The 18,467-nt window shown below is 44.3% G+C and overlaps 1 protein-coding gene across 10 annotated transcripts in view; it reads left to right on the top strand.

Annotated features, from left to right (window-relative positions):
- The window catches only part of nt5c2a (5'-nucleotidase, cytosolic IIa), an 83,517-nt gene that overhangs the window by 27,041 nt on the left and 38,009 nt on the right, over window positions 1-18,467 (top strand). For 7 of the 10 annotated variants that reach the window (XM_069900434.1, XM_069900431.1, XM_069900430.1 and 4 more), the window contains 2 exons: window positions 7,527-7,634; window positions 9,167-9,240. In XM_069900434.1, the coding sequence (XP_069756535.1) occupies window positions 7,543-7,634; window positions 9,167-9,240 (166 nt within the window). In that variant the 5' untranslated portion in view covers window positions 7,527-7,542. Of the gene's footprint in view, window positions 1-476; window positions 614-6,666; window positions 6,930-7,526; window positions 7,635-9,166; window positions 9,241-18,467 lie in introns of all 10 variants that reach the window. The other 3 variants (XM_069900425.1, XM_069900428.1, XM_069900427.1) reach the window with 2 other exon arrangements.

Below are 18,467 nucleotides of genomic sequence, written 5' to 3'. Positions count from 1 at the left end.
TCTGGTAGTGACTTCCAGATATTAATCACAGTCTGTGTATAAAGAAAACCTCAAATCCCCTTTGAATTTTCTTCCTTTCACCTTAATCCCAGGCCCTTTTTGTTTGCTAGCCCTGCAATGGGAGAAAGATGTTGACTCTTTTCCCTGTCAAAAACTGCATCATCTTGTGTAATTCTGTATTTGGGACATGGGGCGAGTTGGATTGCTTGTAAAAGATCTTCTGCTATGGAATTGATAGGCTGATTCCGAGCCGTATGCATGTTTGTGTTGATTTGTTCCCAGTCTAGGGCACAAAGTCTATTCTAATCATTTACTGCTATTAAACATATTGACCAAAAAGTGTGGATTTGTCTCAGGAAAAACTCAATTTGTTGAGCTGGTTGTTCTTTTAAACAGAAAAAAAAAAATCGTTTTCCAGTTGTTCTTTGCTCTCTCTGGGTAACTTTAATCCTGTGACCAAACGTGTACGTTTTCAGGAGGTTTCTAGATGAGCTCATTGGGACTGAGAAAGCATAGCTGGCGTTACACAATCCTTCTGTCTTCTGCAATGTGTGGAATCCACGATGTCCCTGCCGACAGAGTTCAATGGAACTAGAACCACCAACTTTGAAGTGTAAGTGCTTGGTGAAAGATTTGTTGGTCAGTGTGGCAAATATTAACGGTTATAATAATAGCTTGCCCAGTTGATTTTGAGTTCTGTGTGTGGCCGTGCTCATTCCAAAGCTACTTCTGATTATCGGGTGCTTTGTTAATGGTTTTCTTTAAATACATTTAGATTTTTACAGGAAGAGTCCACTCTGCCCAGTGGGGTCACATTTTTACAGGAAGAGTTCACTCTGCCCAGTGGGGTCACATTTTTACAGGAAGAGTCCACTCTACCCAGTGGGGTCACATTTTTACAGGAAGAGTCCACTCTACCCAGTGGGGTCACATTTTTACAGGAAGAGTCAACTCTACCCAGTGGGGTCACATTTTTACAGGAAGAGTCAACTCTGCCCAGTGGGTTCACATTTTTACAGGAAGAGTCCACTCTGCCCAGTGGGTCACATTTTTACAGGAAGAGTCCACTCTGCCCAGTGAGGTCACATTTTTACAGGAAGAGTCAACTCTACCCAGTGGGGTCACATTTTTACAGGAAGAGTCCACTCTGCTCAGTGGGGTCACATTTTTACAGGAAGAGTCAACTCTGTCCAGTGGGGTCACATTTGTGTTTATCTTTTACACATTACCTGAAAACAATTGCAGCTTTAAGGTTGAATCTCTTCTGTACTTTCTCCAGCACCACCACATGTGTCTAGTACTATAGTGACCAGAACTGCACACAAAACTTCAAGCATGGTCTAAAACATCTCAGGGTGATTCTAAAGCTGTTAGCAAACACATTTTAACAGATGTCTGTTTAAAAGGGTAATATTGCACCTGCTGACTGAATTCGATCAGAAAGATGAATTTTAATGTGTGCTAAAGAGGGGTAACCAAGACGTGGGGCAGGGAGCTCCAGAGCACAGGCTTCTGCAGCTGAGGGCATGGCAACCAATGATGGAGCGATTACCTTTGGGAAAGAGTGTCGTGGAAGATCCACAGGTCTCTTGGGTTTATTCAGCCTCCATTTAAATGTATTGCTGCTGTTCACTCCAGCCACTTCCCTGTGGGAGCGAGTTCCATATTCTTAACTAAACTTTTTCCTGAAATTCCAAACAAGATTTTTTTTGAGCGACTTTAATATTTATAACCATTAATTTTAGTTCCCTCTCCCCCTTGTAGGCTGCAGTTTCTCTACATATTGCTTATTCAAACCCATCGATAATTATAAAGTTCTATCACCCTTCTCCTTCACTGTTCTTCCAACAGAATGAATAGCACACAAACAAGTCCTTCACCCATTCACATCTGTTTTACCCACGTACAGTAATCCCATTGGTCTGCATTAGATCCGAATCCTCCTCTGCCTTTCCTGTTTTAGTACTGGTTTAAATGTCTCTGAGATGGAGTGATTGTATCAGTTCTACCACTTCCTCTGGCAGTCAGATCCAGATATCAATCACTCTATGTGTGTAAAAAAAAAACAAACACTCCTCAGATCCTCTTTAAAACTCTTTCCTCTCGTCTCAACCCTTACCCTCTTGTTTTTAATATCCCTATCTGGAGGAAAAGATTATGACTGTCTATAATTTTATATACTTCTTTCAGTTCAGATTTGTTCCTGGGAAAACAAGCCCAACCTATTGAATCTTCCTCTCTAACCAAAGTCTTCAAGTCAAAGCAACTCCTGATGAATCTCTTCTGTATTCTCTCTAGCACCACCACACGTGTCTAGTAGTATAGTGACCAGAACTGCACACAATACTTCAAACATGGTCTAATAGTGTTTTTTAAAGCTGCAGCCTAATGTCCCAACTTTTGTGTTCCTCACCCAATCTGTGAAAATGTAATGTGGCCTCACAACCTGACTAATAGTATTCGCCCAATAATCTAGTGGGACTTTAAAAAAGACTAATTGTTTACTTAATGAAATTTGTTGTTAACTTTAGTGTTTAGATTGATGACATTATTTCCAGTCACTGGACAGCGGCAATGGATTTGCTGCTTTACTTTTGTACTCTCCATCCTGGCTGGGCCGCTTGGTTTCTGAAAGCAAACTCTGGTTGATAACATTGTTCTCTCTAGTTCTGAGTGAGCTGATCTTGGGTCACTATAAATTTACATGCACCAGCCATATCTTGAGTGAAGGCTGGATTGTTTGAGCATAGGGGCCATCACAGATCAGACTGATCCCTCCATCTGACGATGGGGTCTCTTGGGTTTTTGGATATTGCAGCAAATGCTGCCACTTACTTTAGCGAATTCTTGGTTTAAGCTCGTACTGAGGAACAGCTGGGAATGTATCAGGCTAGTGCTGCCTGTAAAGACAGTGGAGTATTCTAACACAATCTGCTAGTCCCAGCTCACCCGGTTTGGGTGCCAGTCCTCCCAGGTTCTCACAATGAATTTTCACGTGTGGGCTGATTTGTCTCTGGTGCCCTGACAGGCATGACTTCACAATGCCAACCTACCAAGGTGCAGATTGGCTCCTGCCCTTGGATCAGGCATGGTGAATTCCAGTTGTGAGCACTGGTAAACAACTAACCTGCAGCCTGTAGTCAGCTGCGGCAGAATGTGTGACTATGCTAAATGCACAACATTGAGTGCTTACTGAGTTTCATGGATTGTTGGCTTGGGTTTAAGATTTTTGATGAGGTTTGACTCTGTGTAGCTTCAAATTAAATTAAAATAGAGCAGTCGGTGTGTCATAGCTGTAATATGTGAACATAGGAAATGGAAGAAGAAGTCAGCCATTCGTAGTGCCTGCTCAGTCGTTCAATAAGATCGTGGTTGACCTGTCTGTGGACTCAACTCCACCTACCTGCCTTTTCCCCATAATATTTAATTCTCCTACTATGCAATGATCTATCTGTGTCTTAAGTACATTTAATGAGGCAGCCTCTGCTTCATTAGGCAGAAAATTCTACAGATTCACTACTCTCTGGGAAGTGCAGTTTCTTCTCTTCTCTGTCTTAAATCTATCCCCTGAATCATGAGATTATGCTGAGTTCTAATCTCACCGGCTGTTGAAAACCACTTTCCTGCTTTCATCACAACTTTCCTACTTCTTCATCCATGGTGGCACATCTGCTGTAAATGCAACTCACAGAACTTCAGTTCAGAGTTGATGAAATGGTTACACCGCAGTTTAAAACTTTAGGAATGATAGGGACCAACGGGCAGAACAGTGATAGAAAGGCTGTGCAGGAGTCACTGTTGGTTACCTCCCTCCAGAACAGATAGACTGCTTTGGATAATGTTGGGGGAGATGGTTCACCAGAGAAGGGCGACCGAAGCTTGGATCAATGCACAGTGTGTGTCTCTGTTGCACAGGGCTTCGCCATAGTGGTGAGGGATTGCACAGTAAAGTGGCTGCCAATGGGACTGACGGGTGCAAGGGACAGCTGCAGTGCTTTCTGAAAGGGGAAGTGGAGCCATCAGTTGTTGTGGTGAATGAAGGTACCAACTATACAGGAGAAAAGGAAGATAAGGCCTGACAACTGAATTTGGAGAGCTAGATAAACAAAAATGTTATATTAGAGGCATTTGTGATCATTTACTAGAATTCTCTGAACTCTGGGCACGTCCCACTGGTTTGGAAGACAGTTATTGTTTAAAAAAAAAGGATTTGGCAAAAGGCCAAAACTATAGACCAATTCATTCTGAAAATGCTCAAATCTGTAATTAAAGAAATAATAAGCAAGATTTTCAGGAAGGGAGAGTCATGTTTGTCAAATTTACTGGTGTCCCTTGAGGATATAACGAGCTTAGTGGACAGAGGGAAACATGTGGATGTTGTGTACTTGGATTTCCAGAAGGTATTCGATAAGGTGTTGCATAAGGTAAGGATGCAAGGATTTTGGGTAATGTATTAACATGGAAAGAGGATTGGTTAATCAATAGGAGGCAGAGAGTTCAGAGATAGGGGTGTGTCTCTGGTTGGCATTTGCTGGTGAACAGTGCTGGGCCCACAAATGTTCATGATGTACATTAACAATATGGAAAAGGGAATCTAGTGTGGTGTATCTAAGTTTGCTGATAAGGTAACTAGTGGAAAATCAAATTGTGCAGAGGATATGGAGAGTCTGCACCGAGATAAATAGGCTAAATGAGTGGGTAGCGGCTGGCAGATGAATTACAATGTTGGTAAATCCATTTTGGAGCATAGTGTGGTGCAAAGGGACCTGGGAGTGCTTGTGCATGAATCGCTAAAGCTTGGTTTGCAGGTGCAACAGGTAATCAAGAAGGCAAATGGAATGTTAGCCTTCATTGCTGGAGGGGTTGAATTTAATTTAAGAGCAGGAAGGTACTGCTGGAACTGATACAGGATGCTGGTGAGGTTTAGAGGTGGTGCAGAGGAGGTTCACTTGATTGATTCTGGAGGTGAGAGACAGCCTAGGAGGAGAGATTGAGTCATCCGGGATTATGCTCATTAGAATTTAGAAGAATGAGAGGGTATTTTATAGAAACATATATAATTTTGAAAGGGATAAGATCAAACCAGGAAAGTTGATTCCACTGGAGGGTGAGACTAAAGCTTGGGGACACGGGCTCAATTCAGATGAGTAGATTTAGGATGGGGACAAGGAGGAACTGCATTTCATAAGATGTAGGAGCAGAAGTAGGGTATTCGAATCTGCTCCACTATTCTATCATGAGCTAATCCATTCACCCATTCAGCCCCACCCCATAACCTTTGGTACCCTGACTATTCAGATACTTATCAATCTCTGCCTTAATCTCAATCTCTACTTCTCAGAGAGTGGTGAATCTGGAATTCTCTGCCTAAGGAAGCAGTAGAGGCTGCCTTATAAAATATATTTTAATTTTTTTTTAAAATTAGACATAAAGCATGGTAACAGCCATTTTGGCCTATGTCCATGCCACCAAATTAAATCAAATTGACCTACAACCTTGGTATGTTTTGAATGGTGGGAGGAAACTGGAGCCCCCTGGAGAAAACACACAGACACAGGGAGAACATACAAACTCCTTACAGACAGTGCAGGATTCAAACCCTGGTCCAAATCACTGGCGCTGTAACCGTGTTGCTTTAATCTCTACGCTAACCATGCTACCCAGGACACAGTTCAATAGATTTTTACATAGTTGGGGAATTAAGGGTTATGGGGAAATTGCAGGTAGGTGGAGATGATTCCATGGCCAGATCATCCATGATCTCATTGAATGGCAGAGCAGACTTGGCAAGGCAGATGGCTTACTCCTGCTATTTCTTATGTTTTTCTGAGCCTGATATTGTGCCAGTATGGTGCATCAGGAATGTGGAATGAAAACTGGACATTTTGTTCCAGCTGGCCATTGCACCTCTAATATTAAAAATTATGGAACTGATCAGCCCAGGACACAGTGGTATATGGAGGAAATTTCTATGTCCGACCACTTGGGTTGTAGAACACCCAAGTATGCGGGAGGCATACCACCGGTATGTGTTCGTGTGTGAAGGCCCAATGGGGAGCCTTCGGGGTATATGTGGGGCAGGTGATGAAGCTTTGGGGATTGGAGAGCCCCATCACAAGTCTGGGTTGTGAGGTGTTGCAGTGGTCCTCACCCTGCCAGTGGAAGAAGCCAAGGACGTTCAGGTCGGTGGGGGCATGGGAAGGGGAGATGAGATGTTGTGTATCTAGAAGCTTGGATGGCTATTGTGCACAGATTGTGAAGGGCCGTATAAGTCCCTGGATGGTGGCAAGGGAGGAGGTCTAACTGTAGTTGCAGGGGCAGGTGCCAGGGGTCAGGGTGGGGTGGGTACAGAAGGATGTCCAGAGCAGGAAGTCACAGAGGGAGTGTTCCCTGTAGAACGGGGTGAAGAGGGGAAGATGTGGCTGTTAGTAGGGTCTTGTGCATCTTGCCAAGATAAGGAAGTAAGATGTGCTATTTGCAAAGGCTAGTAGGAAAAAGGGGAATTCAGTTTGATAGAAGGTGGCTGAGAAATGTGAGAGATTCATTGATTTTCTTTTTGTTCTCTCTCTATTGCACAGTTTGTTTACATTTGTTATTTTACATGTTTTACAGTGTGTACATTTTTTTTTGCACTACCATTTAGTGGTAATTCTGCCTTGCCCGCAGGTTGTATGTGATATCATGTATGTACTCTGGCAATAAATTTGAAATATCTCTATCAGTCACTGTGGAAGGCAGATTGCACTTCCTGAAAAAAAGAGAAAATTTCAGATACCCTGGAATGGATGAGAGCAGATGCAATGTCGATGCGGAAACTGAGAGGAAGTGCCAGACAGCTCTAATTGCCTACATCTGACAGGAGGAGCTCCAGCTCCACTCACTGCCATCACTGCCCTTTGGGGAAAATCCCCCAGCTGTCCAGGGCAACAGTAAGTCCTTACCTTACCTTAATGCTGCTTGCCTTCATCTCTGAAGCCCATTGATCACTAAGGCACACTCTTCAAGCACCAGCACCATTTGGACCTCTCAGCAGCCATTCACAAGACAGCTCCAAAGTGTCCACTCTGCTGGAGCCTGCCTGCCTTTTAATCAGCTGCTGGATCGATCTTCCCAAAGCTCACGAGGTGTGAAGATGGTTCAGTCTGAAGTACAGTGACCAGTTTACAATGTCACTCTTAAAGCCACGAGAAGCTGGTGATTATGAGATGTTTGCAACTGAGCCACAGCTTGTACTTCAAATTCATTATCACGAGTATTGAGAATGCAGTGATAGAGGCTAGTTTGCTATGACATCTTGTGTAAAGCACAAGAAGCTCCAAAGTGCAGAGTTCAGTGCCGAGTAAGAAATGTAATTTTACTGCTTTGGGGATCATTCAGGAGTCTGAAGACCTGGAAACTGTCCTTGAATCTGGGTTTGTTAGTGCAGGATGAATCTACAGGATCCCTAGTGATTGCTTCTTCCAATCTGAAAGCTCGGGTCAATAATGCTGGGTGATGTGATTTCTGATGTTCCCTTCTCTCTACAGGATAACATAAGCAAACATGTCCTCGTGGAGTGAGAAGCTCAATGCTGATCTGTCTGGGGCAATGGACGGCAGCACCATGAAGAAATATCGGCGGGAGGCATACCACCGGTATGTGTTCGTGTGTGAAGGCCCAATGGGGAGCCTTCGGGGTATATGTGGGGCAGGTGATGAAGCTTTGGGGATTGGAGAGCCCCATCACAAGTCTGGGTTCAATCCTGATCTCCGCTCATTTTCAACGAGTTTACACGTTCTCCCTGTGACTTCGTGGGTTTCCCCTGGGTGCTCCAGGTTAGTAGCAATTTGAAACAATGTGTAAACTGCCCATAGTGTGTGGTTGAGGGGTAGAATGTGGGGGACGATGGGAATGTGGGGAGAATGAAATGGATTTGTGACACTGGGTAGGTGATGATTGGCATGGCCTCAAGTGGGGATGGGGGAGGCATTTGAAGGGTCTGTTTCTCTGCTGTATGACTCTTTTGGTTCTTTTGAGATCAGTTGTAGACCAAACTTGGGAAACTGTGGGAAACAGGTGAGCTGGCAGTTCTGGAGAGGGTGACCAAAGGGGGAGGGCATTGTGTTGGCACGGCTGTGGTGAGTGGTCCGTTCCAGAGAGGGTGACCATGGTGGGAGGACATCGTGTTGGAATAGCGTGAGGAATGGGCAGTTCTGGAGAGGGTAACCACGGGGAAGACATCGTGTGGGCACGGCTATGGCGACTGGGCAGTTCTGGAGAGGATGACCACAGGGGAGGACATCGTGTTGACACAGCAGTGGTGAGCTGGCAGTTCCAGAGAGGGTGACCACAGGGGGAAGACATTGTATTGGAATAGCATGGGGAATAGGCAGTTCTGGAGAGGGTGACCACAGGGGGAAGACATCGTGTGGGCACGGCTATGGCGACTGGGCAGTTCTGGAGAGGGTGAACACATTGGGAGGATATCGTGTTGACACAGCAGTGGTGAGCTGGCAGTTCCAGAGAGGGTGACCACAGGGGGAGGACATTATGTTGGAATAGCGTGGGGAATGGGCAGTTCTGGAGAGGATGACCGCAGGGGGAAGACATCGTGTGGGCACGGCTATGGCGACTGGGCAGTTCTGGAGAGGGTGAACACATTGGGAGGATATCGTGTTGACACAGCAGTGGTGAGCTGGCAGTTCCAGAGAGGGTGACCACAGGGGGAGGGGATTGTGTTGGCATGACTATGGGTAGTGATCAATTCCAGAGAGGGTGATCTCAGGGGGAGGACATCATGTTGGCACAGCAGTGGTGAGCTGGCAGTTCCAGAGAGGTGACTATAAGGGGGAGGGATGTGGGTCTGCTAGTCTGTGAAAAGTGGGGGAAAATTGGTCTGTGAGAGATTCCCAGGGCAGGAATCTGTCAGTTCTCCTTTACCTGTCTTTCTTCAGGATAAGGGAGAGCCCCTCCTCTTGTAAGCATTTCTGACAGCTGGGATTATCTTCTTCACATACTATCTTGTGTTGTCAGAAATGTATACATAAAGATCAGGACTTTTGTTTACCTCGCCCTCTCCCTCTTCATTTGTTCTTTCCATCTGTTTCTCACTCTCTCATCCCTTCTCACCTGTTTCATTCTTGCCCTTTATTTGCCTGGTTATGATGTTTTGCTTCTTATTTCACAGAGTATTTGTTAACCGCAGTCTGGCAATGGAGAAGATCAAATGCTTTGGATTTGATATGGACTACACTCTGGCAGGTGAGGGTGCAGCGTAGGTGAGGGTGTGGTGATCACGGGCACTGAAAATCCCCCAACTTCCCCCTTGACTTTTCCCCAACTTCCCCCTTGACTCCCCAACCCAGCGTCATTCTAGAACTGCAATGCCAGCCCAAGAAATCACTGCCTCAAGATTGGCACAGATCTAGGGCAGTGACCGTAACAAGCTTCAAAGCCGCAGCCACTGTCCTTCTGTAAGGTTGACAGTTCCCAGCACGAGCTTGACCGATTCCTACCCACTCCATGTGGTGCAATTAGAATCGTAGCAGCTGTCTAGGATATTGTAAGATATTGTAGTATGAAGACCTGCCCAGAAATCTGCGACGACTTAAAGCGGTCAGCTTCCCAAATTCAGAAAGAGCAGGCGGCCTCAACAAAGGGCCAATGCTGACATTGGGGAGGAAACTTTTGCATTCATTTTTAGGGGTGTAGAGTGAGTGGTGTTGGGGTAGAAGTTTTAGGTCCCGGAGCTGATGATGGTTTGAGATGAGGAGGCAGTGGGCAGGTGCCTTTATGGGAAGGAGTGGGGAGGAATATAAAGGCCAATGTGTAAAAGGATCTTGTGTCTAAGTGATGAGGGATTTGGTGGTGGTGGTGAGGAAGTATATGAGTAGGAAATACATGCAGGCTGTTTCCGCTAAGGAAAGGTGAGACAAGAACTAAAGGCCGTGGGTTAAAGATGAAGGTGAAATGTTTAAAGGTAACATTAGGGAAATTTATTCATTCAGAGAGTGGTGAAAGTGTGGAATGAGCTGTCAGCTGAAGTGGTGAATGATTTTGATATTTGAGAAAAATTTGTATAGGTACATGGATGGGAGGGGTATACGCATAGACGTATCAATGTGATGCTGCTGTAGAGTACAGGCATGTGCGCATATATCAGTGTGGCTGTTCTGTAGAGTACAGGCATGTTGGCTTGTACCAGTGTGGCTGCTGTAGAGTACAGGCACGTGCAGCTGTATCAGTATGATGGTGTGATGCAAGGCATGTGGGCTTGTATCAGTGTGACTTCTTTAGAGTACAGACAATTGGGCTTGTATCAGTGTCACTGCTGTAGAGTACAGGCACATGTGCTTGTATCAGTGTGGTGGTGCTGTGGAATAAGGCATGTGGGCTTGAATCAGTGTGGCTGTGCTGTTAGTGTGCATGCACGTGGGGTTTTATCAATGTGACTGTGCTGTCCGTGGGCTTGTATCAGTGTGATGGTACTGTAAAGTATAGGCATGGGCTTGTATCAGTGTGTCTGTTCTGTAGAGTACAGGCATATCGGCTTGCATCAGTGTGATGGTGCTGTGGAGTACAGGAACATGGGTCTGTTTTAAAATTTGCCTGTATTATGCAGTACCACCACTCTGAGCTTGTATAATAGCCTTTTTCAACACTACTGCCACTTTCTCAATTACTTTTTATCAGCATCTGCAGTCTGTTGGACAATCTGTACAATGACGTCAGGGGGAACTTCACACTTGAGTTATTGGAACTGCAGGAATGCTGGGCCTCATTCTTGGCAGTAAGAGAACACAAAGCAGACTGCTGTCTTTTGACGTCTGAACCCTACGAATATTATTTGCATGTGATAACAGGACTTGGGAAATGTGCTGTGGTCAGGCCGAGAATGATAGGAGGTTATGAAACCTCATGGTTTCTTCTCAACAAGATCAGCTCTTGCAGACTTTCCCTGATCGTCGGTGAGTGGAGCCATCTTTAAGTCCTGCTGCTCCCATTCAGGTGAATGCGCTGGGCTGGGAGCCAGCTGGGGTGGCCAGACCTGGTTTTAGGCTGGACAGTCCAGCTCTTGAGCACTCTGTCCTCTGTCCAGCGCCACCTCGAGCAGGACATTAATTTGTCCTCCATTTTGGGGCGTAGGGGCTGAAAGACCAAGGGAGGGGCACTTACCATGTTAAATGCGGCGTCCAGGGGTCCGTAGGCCGTGTCAGCCGTGTTTCTTCTTGCGCACATGCACGTGCCGGCTGGTGCATGCATAATGGATTGGAATACCAGGGCCAGCCGGCGCATGTGCAGTGGGTTAGTTTATTGGGGCCTGTTGGCATGTGCACGGTGGGTTGGCATGTGCATGGTGGGTCTGCGGACGGAGGAATATTTAGCGCAGGCGTGTAGTTCTGGTGCGATCAGCAGCACTGATCAACACTGCAGTTGAGGTGGGCTTTATTTATACTGTATGAATACAAACGAGCCTGCAGCTGACGTGGACTTTTACCCCCTCCATAAATCTTCGTCCGCGAAGCCAAGCCAAAGAAAAAAATGAATACATGTATTATATGTAATATGCAGAATGATAAATCAATGAATAGGAAAAAAGGCTCCAGCAGATAATCACTGATTTATGTTGAATTAGCTAGGTTTTTGTTGGATTTATAAAGGCAAAAAAAAGTGATCACGTTTACATTTATTGTTTTTGCAATATGGTTTAAATTTATAAAAAATTTTTTTTACAGCATGTTCCATAAAACCTATGACCATGTCAACGCCAAGTTGTGGGGGGGGGGGCATTCACGAGCACCCACCTTGCCTCCCCCCACCCCTTCTGAGAGAGTTTTTGAAAATCAATTTGTGTTGCCCCCCTTGCTGGGCTTGATTGATTTTTGACTCACAAGTGAGGTGGGTTTGCTGAATAATTCAGTGAGGGTATTGGCCGCTACCTGTGTCTGCCACTGTTACCTCCAGCTCCTGCTTCCCAGCTGACTGGTGCACACAGACTTGAATCGCTTCATGTTTGAGGAGTTTCAAATTAAACCAAGCATAGAAAACTACAGCACAGAAAACAGGCCATTCAGCCCTTCTAGTGTGTGCTGAAACCTCATTCCACTAGTGCCCCTGCACCCATTCAATAACCCTCCAGACTTCTCCCATACATGTATCTATTCAATTTATTTTTAAAGCTTAAGTGAGTCCACATTTACCATGTCAGCTTGTTCCACACTCCCACCACTCTGAGTGAAGAGGATCTCCCAAATGTTCCCCCTAAACCGTTTCCCTTTCACCCTAAAGCCAAGTCCTCTCGTATTTATCTCTCCCAATCTAACTAGAAAGAGCCTAATCACATTTACTCTGTCTATTCTGCTCGTAATTTTGTAAACCTCTATCCAATCTCCCCTCATTCTTCTACACTCTCAGGAATAAAGTCCCAACCTGTTTAATCTTTTCTTGTAACTCAACTCCTGAAGACCAGGCAACATCCTAATAAATCTTCTCTGCAGTCTTTCAATCTTACTGATATCCTTCCTGTAGTTTGGTGACTAGGACTGCTCATAATACTCCAAATTTGGCTTCACCAATGTCTTGTACAACCTCATCATAACTTCCCAACTCCTGTACTCATTACTTTGATATTTGAAGACCAAGCTGCTAAAAGTTTTCTTTACAATCCTGTCTACCTGTGATGCCACTTTCAGGGAATTATTTATCTGTATTCCCAGATTCCTTTGTTCCTCTGCACTCCTCAGTGCCCTACCATTTACTACGTATGTCCAACCCTTGGTTTGTCCTTCCAAAATGCAACACCTCACATTTGTCTGCATTAAATTCCATCCACCATTTTTGTCCCATTTTTCCAATTGGTCCAGATCCTTCTGCAAACTTTGAAAGCCTTCCTCACTGTCCATAACACCTCCAATCTTAGTGTCATCAGCAAACTTACTGATCCAATTTCCCACATTATTATCCAGATCATTGATATAGACAACAAACAACAATGGTTCTGCACCGATCCTGAGGCACACCATTAATCACAGGTCTCCAGTCTGAGAAGCAATCATCCACTACCACTCTGTCTTCTCCCATTCAGTCAATTTCAAATCCATTTTACAACCTCTCCATGGATACCATGTGTCTGAATCTTCTGAACTAACTTCCCATGTGGGCCTTGTCAAAGGCCTTACTAAAGTCCATATAGACAGCAAACACAGCCTTTCTTTCATTTACTTTCTTGGTAACCTCCTCAAAAAACTTTATAAGATTCATTAAACACAACCTACCATACTCACTGACCTTAATTAGCCCTTGGCTGTTAAAATACTTGTATTTCCTATCTCTCAGAACATTCTCCTATATTACCCACTACTGACATCAGATTCTCTGGCCTGTAATTTTCTGGTTTAGTTTTGGAGTCTTTTTTAAACAACAATCCTTCAGTACCTCACCCATGGCTCAAGCCATTTTAAATATTTCTACCAGGGCCCCTGCAATTTCTGCACTAGACTCCCTCAAGGTCTGAGGGAATATCATGTCAGGCCTGGTGGATTTATATATCTTTATTTGCTGTAAGGCAGCAAGAACCACCTCCGCTCTAATCTCTATATGTTCTATGTATTACTACTTGGTTCCCTTCCTTATACACTATGCCAGTTTCATGAGAAAATGCTGATGCAAAAAAACTGTTTTAGATCTCCCCTATCTCGTTAGACTCCACACATAGGCAACCACTCTGATCTTCTAGGGGACCAATTTTGTACCTTTCTATCCTTTTACTCTTAACATACTTGTAGAAACTCTTCGTGTTTACCTTCACATTATCTGCCAAAGCAGCCTCATGTCTTCTTTTTGCCTTCCTGATTTCTTCTTTGTATTCTACTACCTCATTTGCTCCTTGTTGCCTATACCTGATATACATCTCTATCTTCCTATTTACCAGATTGCTAATAACCCTTGAAATCTAAGATACCCTATGCCTGTTAACTTTGTCTTTAATCCTTACAGGAAGATGCAAACTGTGGACTCCATTTACTGAACCCATCCTTGCCAGAAAACAGCTTATCCCAATCCACACTTCCTAGATCCTTTCTCATTTCCACAAAATTGGCCTTTCTCCAATTTAGAATTTCATCTTGAGGATCAGACCTATCTTTATCTATAATTAACAAAACTAATGACATTATGGTCACTGGATCCATAATGTTCACCTTCACATACTTATGTCACCTGTCCTGTCTGGTTCCCTAACAGGAGATCAAGTATGGCATCCTCTCTCATTGATACCTCTATATTATTGATTTAGAAAACTTACCTGAATACATTTGACAAACTCCAAGCCATCCAGTCCTTTTAAAGAATGGGAGTCCCAGTCAATATGTGGAAAGTTAAAATCTCCGACTATCAAAGTTTCTGTTCCTTAGATCGCTCCTCCAATTCTCTCTGACTATTGGGTGGTCTTTAATACAACTCTATCAGTGTGGTCACACCTTTCCTGTTCCTCAGTTGCATCCCTCTGGGCTATCCTGTCTAAGCACTGTTATGATATTTTCCCTGATTAGCATTGACACTCTTCTCTCCCACTCAGTTAATTCTTGAAGAACTTGTTTAACACATTTATCTGGACTGAGGTTTGGACACTGTATTGAAAATTCATGCAAATGAGTTTAAGACATAAAAGTGCTGGAGAAACTCAGTAGGTCATGCAGAAGTAAAATAGATAACCAATGAAGGCCTGAGCCCTTCGACAAGGTTTGGCATAGGTAGCTGAGATCCCTACGGGGGGGAAACTGGGAGGCAGGAACTGGAGTGGGTAACCACGTGGCATAAGATGGTGGTGGAGGCAAATAGCTAGAAAGGACAAATGGCTGTAGAAATGAGTCTGTGTGAGTTCATGGTTGTAGAGCTTGAGAACAACAGGGAGTGCAGATGGGGAGGAATGTGGGAGACTCACAGAACTTAGTTTGAAGAGGAGAAGTTCTTCAGGGTAGGCATCCCTTGAAGAGACTGCAGTGAAACAGCTGATTGGAGTTGGACAAGAACGTCTGCAGATGCTGTGATTGTGGTTTAACACACAAAAGTACTGGAGAAACTCAGCAGGTCATGCAGAGTTGAATTAAAGGAAGCAAAGATATATGAATAACATTTCAGGCCTGAGCCCTTCATCAAGGTATGATCTAGCTTGACAATAAAAACTGTAGGTAGTTGGAAGGAGGAGGAAAAGAGGGGTTTGAACAGTGAGGGTGTGGCAAGGTGAAGGACAAACATAATATTTTTGTTTACCTATTATCACATGTATTGAGATACCTAGGAAACTTTGAGTGTTATCCAGTTGTCAAGCTACACTTGTAGAACAGATAGAGCACAAGTGCAGATGTAGTAATTCAGAGAAAATATTCAGTTAAAACGGTGCAAGGGCCACGGTGAGGTTGGGTTTATGGGATCAGCGGGAGATCATCTTTCACTAATAAGGGATCCATTCAAGACTCTGACAACAGAAGGAAAGAAACTGTCCTTGAATCTGGTGGTGTGTGTTTTCAAATGTGTGTATCTTTGCCTTACAGCAGAATAATGTGTATAAATGTGATGGGGAATAGCAAGGCAGAGTAGGAGAGAGACTGAAGAATGTGGGTGTTTGGAGGAACCTGCTATTTAATCTGGAGGCAAGGTAAATAATGGGAGGTGGTAGGATGGCTTTAACTGGAAGGAGAGTGTGGGGTAAATCTAAGCACAGGGCTCTGCTGTTGTCACACCTTGGGTACTGTGTGCTGCTTCCTTCCCAAAGGAAAAATAGAATAGATGTCAAGGTGGTTATGGCTCTGGAGTTTGTATAAATGAGGAAAGGATTGTAAAATGCTGTCTGGAGCAGGTCGATGAAGGATGATCTCATTGAAGCTGTACCCTCGGACCTGGAGAGTATAGAACTGGAGCACAGTCTCTTGACAGGGGCTGAGCCATTGTTGAAGGCAGAACTGCAGTCTGATTGTGGAGTCCTTGTTGTCCAGCTGTTCCAGGCTTGTTTGCTCTCTGCTTTGATGAGATGTTAAGCTGAATATATTGTCATTTGTTATGTGCTATTTGGCTATAACATTACCCATATTGTAATGGTGACCACAATTTACAGGCAGCGATTGGCATCTGGTTATTTGTGACTTGCTGAGGGCATGCAATGACACTGTCCTTTGGCAGGCAGCAGACAAGTGGCTATAGGAGGTTCGTACTAGAGGAGATGGCTTTGCCAACCTTTGGTGGATGTGCAAATGGCAGAGCCCGACTCGTTGGTAACAGTTTATGGCAGAGCATGTCAACAGGAAAGTACACCTTGTGTACCCACCTGGTTGCCCCGGCTCTACAACATAGCCCAGGAAACTCTGCAGTCGTGTGTGGCATCTATCTCTTCATAGACTCTTACAACCGAGTGACGTAGTACTGCAGCCTGTTATCTCTTTTCAACTGTACTAAAGGAATACTTGGATTCTTGTTTACCAAGGAGAAGGACATGGATGTTGAAAGGGAACATAACATAGAGAATGCTCATGTGAAGGGGAATATTGAGATCAAGAAAAATGTGCTGTTGGGTCTTTTGAGTAACATCAATTGGGCAAGTTTCCTGGGCCTGATGAGATGTATCCCAGATCATGAAAGAGGCAGTGAGGAGATTGCTGGGGGGGCCTTGACAATTTTTTTTTACATCCTCACCAGCTACAGGAGAGGGTCCAGAGGACTGGAGAGTGGTTGATATTGTACCTTTGTTCAAGAAGTTAAAAAGGATAATTCAGGAAATTACAGGCCAGTGAACCTCATATTGGTGGTCGGGAAACTGTTGGAGAGGATACCTAGGGAGAGGATTGATGCACATTTGGAAAGTTAAGGCAGACAAGATGGGTTTGTGACAGGCAGGATATGTCTTCCCAATTTTGAGTAAGTGACAAAGGTGGCTGATAAAGGTGGAGCAGTGGATGTTGACTACATGGACTTCATTAAGTTGTTGAAAAGGTCATGGTTGGCTGATTCAGAAGGTGAATGATGTAGAAGAGCTCATCATGGGTGCAGGAGGCAGTACCAATGTAGTTGTCGATGTAGTGGAGGAAGAGCCTTGTCTAAGTAGGCTTGCAGCATGGATAGTTCCACAAATGCTGTTTGTTCATTGTTTCTGTGTTATTTGGAAGCAGTGCCTTGTTTCTAAAGACAATCCCAAATCTAGCTCTTTCTCCACTGGAGAGGGAATGACCAGAGATTTCCTGGAATCAGTGGGAATGATGCTTTTATTCAGGAAGGATTTGAGCACATCCTTGAATTTTTTCTCTGTCTCCCATAATCCTGGTTTGAGAGAGGCCAGATTACTCTTTCCTCATTTTGAGGATCTATCTTGCAGAGACAATTTTGGTGGAATATTTCTGGTGTCTTGAGATGCCTGCTGTAGGTAGCCCGGAGTGTCGGGGGCAGGGATCACTGCTTCTTGCAGAACATGAGTTTTGTGTCAGGTTTGAGGCTTTGATCTTCAACTGCTTTTTCATCTATGACCAAAGCCTATGCTGGGGAACTGAGGTGGTGGTGAATTCTTTTGTCAATGTCTGCCCTCACTGAGGGGTGACTGTGATATGGGAAGTGGTCCTTGTTTTCCAGGGCCTTGTTGATAGTAGACTGTCTAAATTACAGGATGTTGGGATTATTGGCAAGGCCAGCATTGCTCTTAAAATGGTGTGTGGTGAGCCTCCTTGAACTGCTGTTAGGGTGATGAACATGCCTCACCGAGCTGTTAGCAGATTTCTAGTAACCATGGAAAGATGACATTGGTGCGCTGTGTGACTTGGAGGGAAGCTTGGTGTCCAGATCATTTCCTCTGGGAGGTGCCATCAAGAGGTTTTGGTGTGATGTGACAGTGCTCATTGAAGCCATATTGTGGGCTAAGAAAGCAAAAGTTTAGGCTGTTGGGGACAATGCGCTCAAGTGGACAGTTCTGTCCCATATATTGTTCGAGCTGTATTCACCTGAATACATAGAGACCAGTTATCTTTTGATTTTTGGTTTATAGATGGTTGAAAGGGTTTAAGGATTTAGAACAGAAATGAGGAAAAATATCTTCATCCAGAGGAGGGTGAATCTGTGAAATATGTTGCCACATTTGCTGTCGACGCTAGGTCATTGAGTACATTTAAAGAAGTTGATTGTGGGGCTATGGAATGTTATGGAAAGAGGGCAGAGTGGAGTTCAGAGGAAAAATGGATCAGCCATGATTCAAATGGTGGGGCAGGCTAGATGGGATGAATAGCCTAAATCTGCTTACTGATGATGGGGAATTCAATATTCACCCATTGAATGTTCATGATGTTATTATGGCATTTGTTGGAGATTCCTGGCAGTTGTGTGTTGTGCATGTTACATCCCATATTTCATGTGTACTTTAATGTTGCCTTGTGCTACCTTATTACCGGAGTATAAAATTGAATGTTATGATATCAGAGACTGATTCACTCTCATAGAATGAGGTCCCTATGAAG

This window comes from Narcine bancroftii, chromosome 10 (assembly GCF_036971445.1).
Source record: "Narcine bancroftii isolate sNarBan1 chromosome 10, sNarBan1.hap1, whole genome shotgun sequence".
Taxonomy (NCBI): domain Eukaryota; kingdom Metazoa; phylum Chordata; class Chondrichthyes; order Torpediniformes; family Narcinidae; genus Narcine; species Narcine bancroftii.
The sequence above is the reverse complement of the archived record's forward strand: the minus strand, read 5'-3'. Positions and strand labels throughout refer to the sequence as shown.